Below are 16437 nucleotides of genomic sequence, written 5' to 3' on the forward strand. Positions count from 1 at the left end.
AATTTGGGCTAAATAAATTTAGTCCCAGGTTCGAATCCCAACTCCTGACTACCAATTGTTACGGACCGAGGATAAGGATGTTGATTTGCCGAGCGGATGGCACCGCGGCCGAACAGTTACCCCGACTAACCCGATTCCCGAACGTTGGCCGGATCGCGCCACAGATATTCAATATGGAAAAGACAAAGGCGACACGGATGTGAAGAAGAAGAAGAAGACAAAAAGGTTGGCAATACTACTAAATTTATTCCTACTATATACACGCTCAAAGTAACCAAGGAGAAGGAAAGATAATAAAATAATTGACAGAAGATATTAGAGACACAGTGCAACGCTAGCTTACCTACTGTCTTAATTAAACCCAGGACAGAACAAACAAGGACAGACTCACGCGGGGAATGATGATAGGACTGGCCGGAGGTGAATGGCTGGAGGGAGAGGAAGGTCCACGGATACTGCAGCACGATCGGCGCGTTTGGCAGCCGCCGTTCCTTCGTGGCCCCGCTCAAAACTGCCGTCAAGGCCCCAAGCTGCTGTGTCTGAAGCTGCTGTGGCTGCTGCTGAAGCCGCCGCTGTTGCTGCTGTTGAAGCTGCCGCTGTTGCTGCTGTGGCTGCTGCGTGGATGTCGCGTGCTTTCTCCAGGACTCGTCTGACTCGTCTCGTACTCAGTCCAACCACACCTTGCACGTCTCTCACTTGGTCCAACCACACAACTCAACCACCCCTTGCTTCTTGCGCGCGCACTTTTATAGCGCCTCAGGCGATCAAGCCGCCGGCCTTCAGGACATGCCCATTGGTCAGCTCGCCTCGGCCCTGATTGGTCGGCACGGCCCTCTGGCTCCGCCCTTGATGACGATGGGCGGGCACGCCCTTCTTCCCTGAGCTGAGCACATGTTCAATGGTGGTTTTTGGGCGAAATCAGCAACCACAGCTGTAGCAAACCTGGCAAACTGCCCAGTGCAGTTGGCAATGGAGGCTTGGAGGGGATGTAGCTGGCAATTGAGGCTTGGCAATGGAAGTTTTGGGAGTGGGAATGGGGAATGAAGGGAGTCTATCTTATTTCACTTGGTGCAATGGAGTGTCATCTTAATGGAAGACAAGGCCTTACCCTAATACACATAATAAAGATATAACTATCAACAAGGGGGAAATCTATGATTGGCTAACGTGTATGCTTTATGGAATTAACTACGGGAACGCCCTTTGACCTTTATACAACCACAAACGGAGGGAGGAGGGGTGATATTTTACAACAATTTACTATACAATAAAAAACACAATAATAAAAACACAATCCTCATATCCACAACTATATATATATATATATATATATATATATATATATATATATATATATATATATATATATATATATATATATATATATATATATATATATATATATATATATATATATATATAAATAAATACAGACTTGGCATTTAATATGGAATATTTTTTTCTGGCGGTGAACTTACTTTTCAAGATGTCTTAGAACCAAAAGTTCATTGGAATTATGTTGAAATTATTCTAGATTTGGTTAATGTGACCTTTAAAAGAATAGATTTGGTTAATGTGACCTTTAAAAGAAAGAAAAACCACATTTGACATTTCGAAACAAATAAATTGATCCTTGAAAGTGATGTAAACTGATATCGAACTCAATTCATGGACAGTACTGTGTTAAACCTCTGTACGTTTTCCAGAAGTATCTCTTTATTTTGCACATTAGCCAAATTTTTTTTTAAACAAAAACAAAAGTTAAATTACGACTGGGATTACAGACAGTAAAATTACAGTTCAGTACTTCGTGTAACCCCCATGAGCATTCAGGAGAGCACGTACACGTTGAGGCATGCTGTTCACGAGATTTGCCAAGGTTTGGACAGGAATCGCTTGCCATGCAGTGACAACGGCCTGCTGCAATTCACGCACAGAGGTCGGCTGCTGGTCCAAGTGGTCGATTTGACGCGTTAATTCTGCCCACAAGTTCTCCATCGGATTCATATGCGGGGACATGGCAGGCCACTCCATATGCTCTACACCGTGGTCAGCAAGAAAGTGTTGGATCATGCGAGCACGATGAGGCCATGCATTGTAATCTTGGAAGACAAAGTTTCCTCGAAAGGCTGCACGAGCAAATGGAAGCAATGTTTCTTCCAGAATGGCCCTGTACTTGAACTGGTTCAGGTTTCCATTCAGAACAATCAGGTCAGTTTTGCCACCTGCATGAAAAGCAGCCCAAACGGTCACCCCACCACCTCCAGCTTGGACTCTTGGCACTATACAATCTTTGTTGTAGGCTTCATGCACTTGTCTGCGCACTCGGACGCGGCCATCTTGACGATAGGCCAGAAATCTAGACTCGTCACTGAAGATCACGTGATTCCAGTGTCCTGGCTGCTATTTGACGGTGCTCTCTGGCCCACTGCAATCGGCGCTGGCGGTGTTGTCTGATCAGGCATGGCTTTCTCAGGGGACGCCTGGCACAATAGCCTGCTTGAACCAGTCGTTGGTTGAATAGCCTTCTGGATACAGGCACATTTGCCAGTTGCTGCCACTCAGCCCCAAGCCGATTAGCTGACTTGGTACGGCCATTGCGGACTAACCGGTGCAGCTGGCGATCATCCCTCCTTGTGGTTCTGCGGGAACGTCCTGGCCTCGGTATTGGAGTAGGGACACCCCTCTGAGCATTTCGTTTCAGGATCTTTGACACCTGACCTTGAGTGATGCCATACTACCGAGCAATAGCATGCTGTTTCATGCCGTAATTTCGTAAAGCCACCACTCCATGACAAACAGCATTGTCGAGTTGACGGACCTTCTCCAGAGGAAGCGGCGATAACCTTTGGAGACGTGCAGCAGTTGTTTTCCACGAATACAGAACGCAACAACCCTTGTATACCCGACTGTGAAGCCAATCATCAAATGCACCTGTCCGTACATTTTGCCACGCCACCTGTGATATAATCCTGTTGTTGACTTCTTGCTGCAACAGACAATCAGTGACATGGTTCTTTTAACAAAAAAATCACCAAAGTGTATAAGAAACTCACTAGATTGATATACTGAGTTAATAAAATAAACCCAAGTCAAAAAAAAAAAAAATTCCATATTAAATGCCAAGTCTGGATATATATATGTATATATATATATATATATACAGACACAATATTAATATAACATCTTCCTGGTGATGTTGCCACGTCTGCTCTGCCATTCTCCTCTCCCACCTGCTCTCTTGTGAAATTAATTTGATAAACCGATATGGTGAATTAATGTGGCATAAAAGAATTTAAAAAATACTTATAATTGACATCAATTACAGCTGTAAAAAAAAAAACTTATAATAAAGAGAATAAAACATAATTGACATCCAAAACACGTTTGCTTGTTTTTTTGCGCAGAAATCCTTTGGAGCGAAAGGACTCCTTAAGAAAAGCAGGGGGCGGAGTTACCGCCCCCTGAGGATGTGAACACCAATGGGAAGTGGCGCTGAAGACTTTCACCTAATGCGGCTCCAACTCGCGCTCACTGCTGTATGCGGCCGGCGTCATGCGGTCATCTCTGTCCGGCTGCATGTCCACCGATGACATTCGTGTTTGCTTTACCTTTTGCAGTTAAATTATGTCTGTAATTGCTGTACGTTGTCATTTTGGGTGATGGTCCGTGTTACTGGTCTTTAAAAAAAACAACACCACTCTCTACCACCCCCAACTCCCTCCTCCATCCCCCTCGCCGCGCAGTTTGCAGAAAGGAAAGGTTTCTCCCATTTGAGGTGTTTAAACCTGGAACAGAATTATAAGACTACATGTATGTATCTCCCCGCTAGTTGGTGGGAGGCGTTCAGGTCCTCTTCATGTTCAGGGAGTCCTGGTGTCGACTTGAACGCCTCACATGGCGAGTGCATTGAAGAGCGCATGTTCGTTTCCACGCAACACTACATCCTTATCAGTAGGACGACGACGAATGCTGCCGGTCAGTTGCTGAGTGCAGCACCCCGGGTGTGGCGAGTGCTGCCGATGCACGACTCTTTGCTCAAAACAGAGGATCTACCGGAGCGATACCTGGAGGAACGTTTAGAAAGGTCACTCGCCGGACTCTGCTGATACGACTCGTCTCTAGTAGCCGAAGAACAATGTCAAAGAGAACAAAATGCGGGCTGCGGTGGAAAATCTGGATAGCCATTCTGCTCTGCACCTCTTTCTCGAGGAAAGGTATGCATGCTACCTGTCCAGTGGGTTGTAAGCGCCAAGAACGCCTCCACCTACGCGTGGGCATAACTGCACGAGCATTTGCTTTCTTTCTGAACTTTCTTTCGAAACTTACTTTCTGAACTTACTTTCTGAACTTTCTTTCTGAACTTTCTTTCTGAACTTTCTTTCTGAACTTTCTTTCTGAACTTTCTTTCTGAACTTTCTTTCGAAACTTACTTTCTGAACTTACTTTCTGAACTTTCTTTCTGAACTTTCTTTCTGAACTTTCTTTCTGAACTTTCTTTCTGAACTTTCTTTCTGAACTACCTTTCTAAACTTTCTTTCTGAACTTTCTTTCTGAACTTTCTTTCTGAACTTTCTTTCTGAACTTTCTTTCTGAACTTTCTTTCTGAACTACCTTTCGAAACTTACTTTCTGAACTTTCTTTCTGAACTTTCTTTCTGAACTTTCTTTCTGAACTTTCTTTCTGAACTTTCTTTCTGAACTTTCTTTCTGAACTTTCTTTCTGAACTACCTTTCTAAACTTACTTTCTGAACTTTCTTTCTGAACTTTCTTTCTGAACTTTCTTCCTGAACTTTCTTCCTGAACTACCTTTCTGAACTTTCTTTCTGAACTACCTTTCTGAACTTTCTTTCTGAACTACCTTTCTGAACTTTCTTTCTGAACTTTCTTTCTGAACTACCTTTCTGAACTTTCTTTCTGAAATTTCTTTCTGAACTACCTTTCTGAACCTTCCTGCTGAACTTTCTTTCTGAACTACCTTTCTGAACTTTCTTTCTGAACTACCTTTCTGAACTACCTTTCTGAACTACATTTCTGAACTACCTTTCTGAACGACATTTCTGAACTACCTTTCTGAACTACCTTTCTGAACTACCCTTCTGAACTTTCTTTCTGAACTACCTTTCTGAACTTTCTTTCTGAACTACCTTTCTGAACTTTCTTTCTGAACTTTCTTTCTGAACTACCTTTCTAAACTTACTTTCTGAACTTTCTTTCTGAACTTTCTTCCTGAACTACCTTTCTGAACTTTCTTTCTGAACTTTCTTTCTGAACTACCTTTCTGACCTTTCTTTCTGAACTACCTACCTTTCTGAACTTTCTTTCTGAACTTTCTTTCTGAACTACCTTTCTGAACTTTCTTTCTGAAATTTATTTCTGAACTACCTTTCTGAACCTTCCTTCTGAACTTTCTTTCTGAACTACCTTTCTGAACTTTCTTTCTGAACTACCTTTCTGAACTACCTTTCTGAACTACATTTCTGAACTACCTTTCTGAACGACATTTCTGAACTACCTTTCTGAACGACATTTCTGAACTACCTTTCTGAACTTTCTTTCTGAACTACCTTTCTGAACTACCCTTCTGAACTTTCTTTCTGAACTACCTTTCTGAACTTTCTTTCTGAACTACCTTTCTGAACTTTCTTTCTGAACTACCTTTCTGAACTACCTTTCTGAACTTTCTTTCTGAACTACCTTTCTGAACTACCCTTCTGAACTACCTTTCTGAACTACCTTTCTGAACTACCCTTCTGAACTACCTTTCTGAACTCCCCTTCTGAACTTTCTTTCTGAACTACCTTTCTTTCTTAACTTTCTTTCTGAACCACCTTTCTGAACTACCTTTCTAAACTTCCTTTCTGAACTACCTTTCTGAACTACCTTTCTGAACTACCTTTCTGAACTTTCTTTCTGAACTTTCTTTCTGAACTACCTTTCTGAACTTTCTTTCTGAACTACCTTTCTGAACTTTCTTTCTGAACGTTCTTTCTGAACTACCTTTCTGAACTACCTTTCTGAACTACCCTTCTGAACTACCCATCTGAACTACGTTTCTGAACTACCTTTCTGAACTACCTTTCTGAACTTTCTTTCTGAACTACCTTTCTGAAGTTTCTTTCTGAACTTTCTTTCTGAACTACCTTTCTGAACTACCCTTCCGAACTACCTTTCTGAACTACCTTTCTGAACTTTCTTTCTGAACTTTCTTTCTGAACTTTCTTTCTGAACTTTCTTTCTGAACTACCTTTCTGAACTACCCTTCCGAACTACCTTTCTGAACTCCCTTCTGAACTTTCTTTCTGAACTTTCTTTCTGAACTTTCTTTCTGAACTACCTTTCTGAACTTTCTTTCTGAACTACCTTTCTGAAGTTTCTTTCTCAACTACCTTTCTAAACTTTCTTTCTGAACTTTCTTTCTGAACTACCTTTCTGAACTACCCTTCTGAACTACCTTTCTGAACTACCTTTCTGAACTACCTTTATACGTATGCTGGAGAATAGTCCAACAACAGAATTATTTAACAATTATTCACCAAACTTATCCTTGTCGATTTATTTGTTTTTAATTAATTAATTAATTAAATTTAAAAATTTAAATTAATTTTTAATTTGTTTGTCTTACCTTTGCTGATTCATGTACCTGATGCGAGTCCATTTAACAAACTCTAGAAATGAGAAACAATTGTCCAGCAATTTTATTTCGCTATAGATAAACAGAAACGTTTAGAAAAAAACAAAAATGTAACGAATTAAGGTGCTTGTTTTATTTGAAAAGAAAAAGATGTGTTGATCTTTTGGGACTATTTGCGAGTGTCTACCTGCGCTGCAACCTTATGGTATTATAAATGGCATGAAATATTTTGTATATCAATTTAAATGGTACAGTTGGCACCATGGCTGTGGCTCGATCCTTCAATTTCTACTATGCCCTCAAAACATCTTTTAAAGATGGCTGGCACGCAAAATAACATTAACAACACGCCTCAAAGGTTCAGGTGCCGTTCAGAGGGTCAAAAAGTTATTCCCTTGACAATGAAGCAAAACATTCTTCCCAGTAATGTGTGTTTCTTGCTGTCATTGGAAAAGCCCTCTTATTGGCTCGGAAGTGTTTTCACGTTAAAAAGAACTTTTCGACTTCCACCTCATGACATATTGAACTGTCTTCAGCATTACCTGTAATAAAATCCTGGCTGAGCTCAACAAAACAAAAATCACTACCATCTCCATGAGGAGCGTTCAAAATGTTCTTGGGAAGAGACGTGTTAAAGTCCTCTTCTCACGACACTGTCTGTATTCTACAATGTCACACATAACTAACTGTGCAGTAACCTGTTGACAATGATTAGTTGAGTCTTTCCCCGAAGGCATCAATTCCAGATTGGACAGTTCATGCCATGTTTTTACTTGCAGATAGTGCCAAGAGGTCACAGATTGATTCAGAGTGTATATAGAGTAAGGTGGGACAGGATACTGCTCTCCCCCTGTCTGCTTCATTGCCACTCTCCCCACTCCGACACCATGCTACCCTCCATCCTGCCCACCTCGCACAATAACCTTCCCAGTCCTGGCTGTATGTTTAGTCTCTTGAACATCCACGTACACGAGAGGGCACCAGCTGAAGGTACAGCAAGAAATTTAATATAATTAAAAAAGTAAACGGAATAAAAGGACGAAGAAAGATATATATTACTCTATATTGTATATACATACAATATACAATTTGAATACATATTGTATATTATGTTCAATTGAGTTCAGGTCAGGACTTTGTTTGACTGTGCCACTCAAGAACATTTATTTTCTTCTTATTCAGCCACTCCAGTGTGGCTTCAGCTTTGTGATTCGGATAATTGTCCTGCCGAAATGTGAATTTCTTACCCAGTTTCAGAACTTTTTTGAATACACCTTTTGACCATTAAGAACACCAATACCCCAAAACACCCTGGAGACTCAAAATACCACAAAGACCCTTAAAGACTTTTAAATACCCCAAATATCCCGAAGACCCAAAATATCTAAAAGACGCTGAAGACTCCAAAAACCCTTAAAAATCCCAAAGATCCTGAAAACCTAAAATACCCCAAAGACACTGAAGAGCCAAAATACCCCAAAGTTGCTGAAAGACTCAAAAGTCCCCAAAGACCCAAAATATCGCAAAGACCCATAAAAATCCCAAAGATCCTGAAGACCTAAAATACCCAAAAGACCCGATATACCCTATAAACATTGAAGACCCAAAATACCATGAAGACCCTAAAACACGCCAAAAACCCTGAAGACCCAAAATAACCCCAAGACCCAAAATACCCCAAAGACCCTAAAATACCCCAAAGACCCTAAAATACCCCCAAGACCCTGAAGATCCTTAAAGACTACAAAGACCCAAAAGATCATTAAAGACACGGAAGAAACTTAAAGACACAAAATACCCAGAGGACCTAAAAGACCAAAAATACCCTGAAGACCCAAAATACCTCAAGGACCCGAAAGACCCTTAAAGACCCCAAAGACCCAAAATATCCAAAAGACCGTAAGACCCCTAAGATACCTAAGTTCTCCCAAAGATCATGAAGACCCCCAATACCCTAAAGATCACTTTTACATTGAATGCCCTTCCAATACTTTAGACACCTTTAGATCCCTTCACCCTTTTGACCTTTTTTACCCTTAAGTTTAGACCTTTACACCCCTTAAATCCCTACAACTCCTTGGATCTGAACATGATTTAGACCCCTCAAATCCTTCAGACAGATTTGACAGCTTAGACCCTTGACCATTCAGAGCTTTAGACCAATTGGACCTTCTAAAATTACAAACAAGAAGACGTCATGCGGAGCATGATACTTGCAAAAGCCGCCCCCCACCCCCAAGAAAAGAAATTCCATTGATACAGCAAATTTGACCCTTTTGATACATTGATCTCTCCGTACAGGTTGCTTCTGACAAACCAGACGTGATCTGCTCAACAGAAACTTTCCTCCTTCATGATGTCTCTGATTCCTTGGTATCTCTCCCAGGTTACTCCCTCCTCCGGTATGATAGACCTGAGCCTCGTCCTGGAGGTGGGGTTGCTATCTTTATAAAAAAACCTCTCTTCCTCACTCGCCCTGCACTGCCCTCTCTCCACCTCACCCCCAGGAATACCTTTGGCTATGGCTTCCCCTTTGCTCCCACCTCTTGTTCATATGTGTGTTGTACCGTCCACCAAACAGTGATGACTCCATCTACATCTCGCTGTCTGATAATATGGACCAACTTCTGTCTAACCATCCCAACTCTCTCTTCCTCATATGTGGTGATTTCAATTGTCACCATGCCAGTTGGCTGGGTGTGGGTACCTCTCTCACCAGCCATGGCTCTTCAGCAAAGGACTTCTGCGACTCACTGGGACTGACACAATCTGTCAATTTCCCGACCCGGATCTCAGTCAATGGAGCATCTTCTCTTCTGGACTTGGTTATGACTAACTTCCCTGAAAATGTCTGCTGCTCTTCTTCTGCTCCAATCGGCTCATCTGATCATGTGCTTGTTAAAGTGGACATCTCTCTGACCATTCTCAGAGAGCCTCCTCAGCGTCGACGAGTCTGGCATTTCACTCAGGCCAACTGGCACGGTCTTCAAAGCAGCCATCAAGCATCTGGACTGGTCTCCCATCTCTACCGCCTCTGACATCAACTCGTCCTGGAAATTCTTCCAAAGTAAATTGCTCTCTCTCATGCACAGATTTATTCCATCTCGTCTTCAGTTGTCATACCTTTCCTCCCGTCCATGGTACAAGGAATCTTGTGGTGAGGCTGTTGCCCAGAAACAACTTGCTTTCGTCTCCTGGAAAGCAAATGTAACGGAAGGAAATCTCATTTCCTTTCGCAAAGCCCGAAACAAGTGTGTGTCCACCCTCAGGAGAGCCAGCAAACAATATCTCTCCGTCCTCAAGACCGAACTCTCTTATTTGTCTCCCTCTTCCAAATCCTGGTGGCATCTGGTCAAATCTGTTTCTGGTGTTTGTTCCCCCTCCATCCTCTCCCTCACCTCAAACGGCTACACGGCTGACTCCGCACGTGAAAAAGCTGAATGCCTCAACTCTGTGTTTGCCTCTAAATCTTGTGTCCCAAACCCATCCCTCTCTGAACCCACCATACCCAGTCATACCCAGCTGCTCCTGGACTCTGTGTCCTTTCCTCCTAACAAGGTGCAAAAGTTTCTGTCAACCCTCGACTCTGATTCTGCAACTGGACCTGACGGCATCAGCCCACAGGTCCTAAAATCCTGTTCTTCCACTCTTTCACTCCCTCTCTCTGTTCTCTTCACCCTCTCTTTTGCTCAAGGTCATCTGCCATCTGCTTGGAAATCAGCCAACATCACCGCTTTGCACAAAAAAGGTGCAAAAACAGATCCTAGCAACTACAGACCAATCAGCCTTCTCCCAATTATCAGCAAAGTCATGGAATCCATCATTCTCGCGAGATCTTGGAGATGGCGGCAGGGATTTTCGAAGCTCCACACGGTCTCCACGTTTTTCAAAGTTAAGTCTGTTCACAATTGTATTTTGTCGAAACTGTATTTATCTTTCGGTGTGTGAAGTTATAGTGTGCACCTTGGAAGTTTCTTGGTGTTTATCTTTCATAAATTAATTGTCTGTTTGCCGCGTCGCGAGCAAGGCCTTTGCCACGTCGCGAGCGATTTGAAATCGAAGTTAAGTAATTGTTCCCATTTGTATTTTCGTTATAACTGTATTTATTTTATGGTGTGTGTATGTATATTGTGTCCCGAGGAAGATTTTCGGTGCAAATCTTTCATACCTGTATTGAAAATCGTGTTAATTTGTGTTGTGTCTTGAGGCCTTGTACAGTGTACAACCTTGAGGCTTTGTTTTTCTCTCAGCGGTCTGTCTTTTGTGATCCAATAACTTTCGTTCTCTGTTTTCCCAGTCTTTTCACCCCATAGCCTACTTCCTTGTGTAAATCTCAACAAAAAAACAAACAAAAAAAAAACATTTCCTTCTCTGTTCTTATTCTTGTTCTCATTCGTTTATTCATTCGTTCGTTCGTTCTTCGACCATGTGTTTCTCCCCCATTTCCCCAGATAGTTTTCACTGTTATTAACCTTCAATGTTTACACTTTCCCCTCAAGTTCTGTATTCCGTCATATATTATAACACCTTTTTCTTCTTCTTCTTTAAAAGGTTGCTTTTGACTTGCTCACCAAATCTATTCATCCCAAAAAAAAATTCCATCTCCTATAGTGCCTTTTTTCTACATTCCCTAAACTCTCCTGCACTCCATCCTCCCTCCAGCATCCTTAAACGTATTTTTAACTCGAAGGTCACAAGAAACTCATTTTGCAATAAATGTTCGTTTCCCATTAATCATACACTTTCTAAAATCCAATCTCACCCCTCCCCTCCAAATCTTCCCCATAACCCCTCCCCTCCAAATCTTCCCCATCACCCCTCCCCTCCAAATCTTCCCCATCACCCATCCCTTTCAAATCTTCCCCCTTTCCCCTCCCCTCCTAATCCTCCCCATCACCCATCCCTTTCAAATCTCCCCCCTTACCACCTCCCTCCAAAGCTACCCCCTCACCCCTCCCCTCCAAGACTCCCCCTTGCCCCTCCCCTCCTAGACTCCTCCCTCACCCCTCCCCTCCAAATCTCCCCCATATCCCATCCCTTTCAAATCCCGCCCCTTGTCCCTTCCCTCCCAAACTCCCCCCTCGCCCCTCCCCTTCAAATCTCCCCACCCTCATTTCTTCTCAATTTCCCCCCTCTCGCTCCCCCTCCTCAAAGCGTCCTCCCCGCTTCTTCCCCCTTCCAACTCTCACCGCCATCTCCCCCAACCTTCTGCCTCGCTCTTCCCCCTCCTCAAATAACACCTCATTGTGCCTCACCCAATCACCATCAAACCTTTTGTCCGCCCCATCCTTCCCTTTCTCCGAGCTATTCTGAAATCTCTGACACACCTTCAACAGCTCTCCCTACCTCTTCCACCTCTTCCACATCTTACCCTACCCCTCCTCCCCCCTGTTCTGTATCCGATGTTCCCCCTTCCTCTTCATTAACGGTATGGACCTCAAACATCCGGGGCCTTCGTTCAAACTTAACTGATCTCTCCATACAGGTTGCTTCTGTCAAACCAGACGTGATCTGCTTAACAGAAACTTTCCTCCTTCATGATGTCTCTGATTCCTTAGTTTCTCTCCCGGGTTACTCCCTCCTCCGGTATGATAGACCTGGGCCTCGTCCTGGAGGTGGGGTTGCTATCTTTATAAAAAACTCTCTTCCTCACTCGCCCTGTACTGCACTCTCTCCACCTCACCCCCAGGAATACCTCTGGCTACGGCTTCCCCTTCGCTCCCACCTCTTGTTCATATGTGTGTTGTACCGTCCACCAAACAGTGATGACTCCATCTACATCTCGCTGTCTGATAATATGGACCAACTTCTATCTACTCATCCCAACTCTCTCTTCCTCATATGTGGTGATTTCAATTGTCACCATGCCAGTTGGCTGGGTGTGGGTACCACTCTCACCAGCCATGGCTCCTCACCAAAGGACTTCTGCGACTCACTGGGACTGACACAATCTGTCAATTTCCCGACCCGGATCTCAGTCAACGGAGCATCTTCTCTTCTGGACTTGGTTATGACTAACTTCCCTGAAAATGTCTGCTGCTCTTCTCTGCTCCAATCGGATCATCTGATCATGTCCTTGTTAAAGTGGACATCTCTCTGACCATTCTCAGGGAGCCTGCTCAGTGTCGACGAGTCTGGCATTTCACTCAGGCCAACTGGCACGGTCTTCAAGCAGCCATCAATCATCTGGACTGGTCTCCCATCTCTACCACCTCTGACATCAACTCATCCTGGGAATTCTTCCAAAGTAAATTGCTCTCTCTCATGCACAAATTTTCCCCATCTCGTCTTCAGTTGTCATACCCTTCCTCCCGTCCATGGTACACGGAATCTTGTGGTGAGGCTGTTGCCCAGAAACAACTTGCCTTCGTCTCCTGGAAAGCAAATCCAACGGAAGGAAATCTCATTTCCTTTCACAAAGCCCGAAACAAGTGTGTGTCCACCCTCAGGAGAGCCAGGAAACAATATCTCTCCGTTCTCAAGACCGAACTCTCTTATCTGTCTCCCTCTTCCAAATCCTGGTGGCGCCTGGTCAAATCTGTTTCTGGTGTTTGTTCCCCCTCCATCCCCTCCCTTACCTCAAACGGCTACACAGCTGACTCCGCACGTGAAAAAGCTGAATGCCTCAACTCTGTGTTTGCCTCTAAATCTTGTGTCCCAAACCCATCCCTCTCTGTACCCACCATACCCAGTCGTACCCAGCTGCTCCTGGACTCCGTGTCCTTTCCTCCTGACAAGGTGGAAAAGTTTCTGTCAACCCTCGACTCTGATTCTGCAACTGGACCTGACGGCATCAGCCCACGGGTCCTAAAATCATGTTCTTCCGCTCTTTCACTCCCTCTCTCTGTTCTCTTCACCCTCTCTTTTGCTCAAGGTCAACTGCCATCTGCTTGGAAATCAGCCAACATCACCGCTTTGCACAAAAAAGGTGCAAAAACAGATCCTAGCAACTACAGACCAATCAGCCTTCTCCCAATTATCAGCAAAGTCATGGAATCCATCATTGCTTCGGATATGAAATCTTTTCCTCTTCTCCAATGGCTTGATCTCTGATCATCAATTTGGTTTCAGACCAGGTCACTCTACTCTGGACATGCTGCTTCTGCTGTCTCAACAATGGATGGAGGTCCTCAATGCCAACCAGGAAATTAGAGCTGTCTCCCTCGACATATCACGTGCCTTCAATACGGTCTGGCACCCCGCTCTGCTCACCAAACGCTCCTCCTTTGGTATCCATGGAAATCTCCACGCATGGCTGGCGGACTTCCTCTCTAGTTGTCGTCAACGTGTGGCCCTGAATGGGTTTCTCTCATCTCCTCTTCCTGTTCAGGCTGGAGTTCCCCAAGGCAGTGTTCTGGGCCCTGTGCTTTTTCTGGTCTTCATCAATGATCTCTCTGACTCTCTTGAAAATCCTCTCGATCTCTTTGCTGATGACTCCACTCTCTGCCGCTCCATTCCTCATCCCTCAGATCGGCAGTCTGCAGCCTCCTCACTCTCTGCAGACCTGGACAAAATCACAGACTGGGCAAACAAGTGGAACATGTCTTTCAATCCTGACAAATCTCACACTCTTACGATGTCTCTCCGAAAAGACCGACTGGACAACCCTCCCATCTACTTTCTGAATAATCCTCTCCAAGAAGTTCTGTCACTCAAGCTTTTGGGTCTCACTATCTGCCATGATCTTTCCTGGGAAAACCACATTTCCAAGCTGGCCTCCAAAGCCAGTCGCCGACTGGGCATCCTCCGTCGTGCAAAGTCCTTCCTTGGCACACCTGAGCTCCTCACCACATACAAGGCTTTCATCCGCAGCTCAATGGAGTACTGCTCTTCCCTCTGGGCTGGTGCTCCTGCCTCACATCTAGCTCGTCTTCACGCTGTTGAAACCAAAGCGTTCAGAATCATTGGAATCTCCCGCAATGACGCTATCTGCGAGGGCCTTTCACTTAATCACCGCAGGCAGGTTGGTGGTCTCTCCATCTTCTACCGACTCCTCTCCGGCCTTGCTCCCCCAGCTCTCTCTGGGCTCTGTCCCCCAAATATTCCTGCAGGTCGCACAAGATCTGCCTGCAACCCTCTTATGGTTAAACTGCCAAAATCAAGACTCTCTGCTCACCTTCACTCCTCTTTTCTCCCGCCTCTGGAACAAACTCCCTCACTCTCTTCAATCCCACTCCTCCCTCCAGGTCTTTAAAACGGCTGTTCACCACCATCTCTTATCTTCCCCAATCCAAAACCTTGATCTTTTCTACCCCCGCTAATTTCACCCCAAATCCACTTTTTTAAGGTGACTTTTGACTTCTTTCCTGGAAGTCCTTGGTGTCCTTGCGTTTTATAGCTATCCTGCCTCCCCCCAGGCCCTCTCCCTCCAAAAACATCTCCCGATGTCCCTGCTCTCAAATGTTGTGTTTGTGTGCTTCCTCCCCTTCTCTCCCCATCTTGTCGACCGCTCCCCTTTTTATATACTTTGTTTGCTTGTTTGTTTGATTTGTTTGTTTGATAAATGTTCGCTCTTTCACGAGCCTCGACTCTCTACAAAAAAAAAAAAAAAAAAAAAAATTGCTTCAGATATGAAATCTTTCCTCTTCTCCAATGGCTTGATCTCTGATCATCAATTTGGTTTCAGACCTGGTCACTCTACTCTGGATATGCTGCTTCTGCTTTCTCAACAATGGATGGAGGTCCTCAATGCCAAACAGGAAATTAGAGCTGTCTCCCTTGACATATCACGTGCCTTCGACACGGTCTGGCACACCGCTCTGCTCACCAAACTCTCCTCCTTTGGTATCCATGGAAATCTCCACGCATGGCTGGCGGACTTCCTCTCTAGTCGTAGTCAACGTGTGGCCCCGAATGGCTTTCTCTCATCTCCTCTTCCTGTTCAGGCTGGAGTTCCCCAAGGCAGTGTTCTGGGCCCTGTGCTTTTTCTGGTCTTCATCAATGATCTCTCTGACTCTCTTGAAAATCCTCTCTATCTCTTTGCTGATGACTCTACTCTCTGTCGCTCCATTCCTCATCCCTCAGATCGGCAGTCTGCAGCCTCCTCACTCTCTGCAGACCTGGACAAAATCACAGACTGGGCAAACAAGTGGAACATGTCTTTCAATCCTGACAAATCTCGCACTCTTACGATGTCTCTCTGAAAAGACCGACTGGACAACCCTCCCATCCACTTTCTGAATAATCCTCTCCAAGAAGTTCTGTCATTCAAGCTTTTGGGTCTCACTATCTGCCATGATCTTTCCTGGGAAAACCACATTTCAAATCTGGCCTCCAAAGCCAGTCGCCGACTGGGCATCCTCCGTCGTGCGAAGTCCTTCCTTGGCACACCTGAGCTCCTCACCACATACAAGGCTTTCATCCGCAGCTCAATGGAATACTGCTCTCCCCTCGGGGCTGGTGCTCCTGCCTCACACCTTGCTCGTCTTCACGCTGTTGAAACCAAAGCGTTCAGAATCATTGGAATCTCCCGCGATGAAGCTAACTCCAAGGGCCTTTCACTCACTCACCACAGGCAGGTTGGTGGTCTTTCCGTCTTCTACCGACTCCTCTCTGGCCTTGCCCCCCCAGCTCTGTCCCCCAAATATTCCTGCAGGTCGCACAAGATCTGCCTGCAACCCTCTTGTGGTTAAACTGCCAAAATCAAGACTCTCTGCTCACCTTCACTCCTTCATGCCTCTTTTGTCCCGCCTCTGGAACAAACTCCCTCACTCTCTTCAATCCCACTCCACCCTCCAGGTCTTTAAAACAGCTGTTCACCACCATCTCTTATCTTTCCCCATCCAAAACCTTGATCTTTTCTA

General features: G+C 44.6%; 1 protein-coding gene across 1 annotated transcript in view; it reads left to right on the forward strand.

Moving 5' to 3' along the window:
* The first annotated feature begins 3554 nt into the window (after positions 1–3554).
* Positions 3555–16437, forward strand: part of LOC144890841 (uncharacterized) — an 83226-nt gene continuing 70343 nt past the window's right edge. Inside the window, exon 1 of the mRNA XM_078772700.1 lies at positions 3555–4217. Coding sequence (XP_078628826.1) covers positions 4139–4217 — 79 coding nt within the window. The 5' untranslated portion in view covers positions 3555–4138. The remainder of the gene's footprint in view (positions 4218–16437) is intronic.

The sequence above is a fragment of the Myxine glutinosa genome, chromosome 2, assembly GCF_964187855.1.
Source record: "Myxine glutinosa chromosome 2, kmMyxGlut1.1, whole genome shotgun sequence".
In the NCBI taxonomy this organism is placed as follows: domain Eukaryota; kingdom Metazoa; phylum Chordata; class Myxini; order Myxiniformes; family Myxinidae; genus Myxine; species Myxine glutinosa.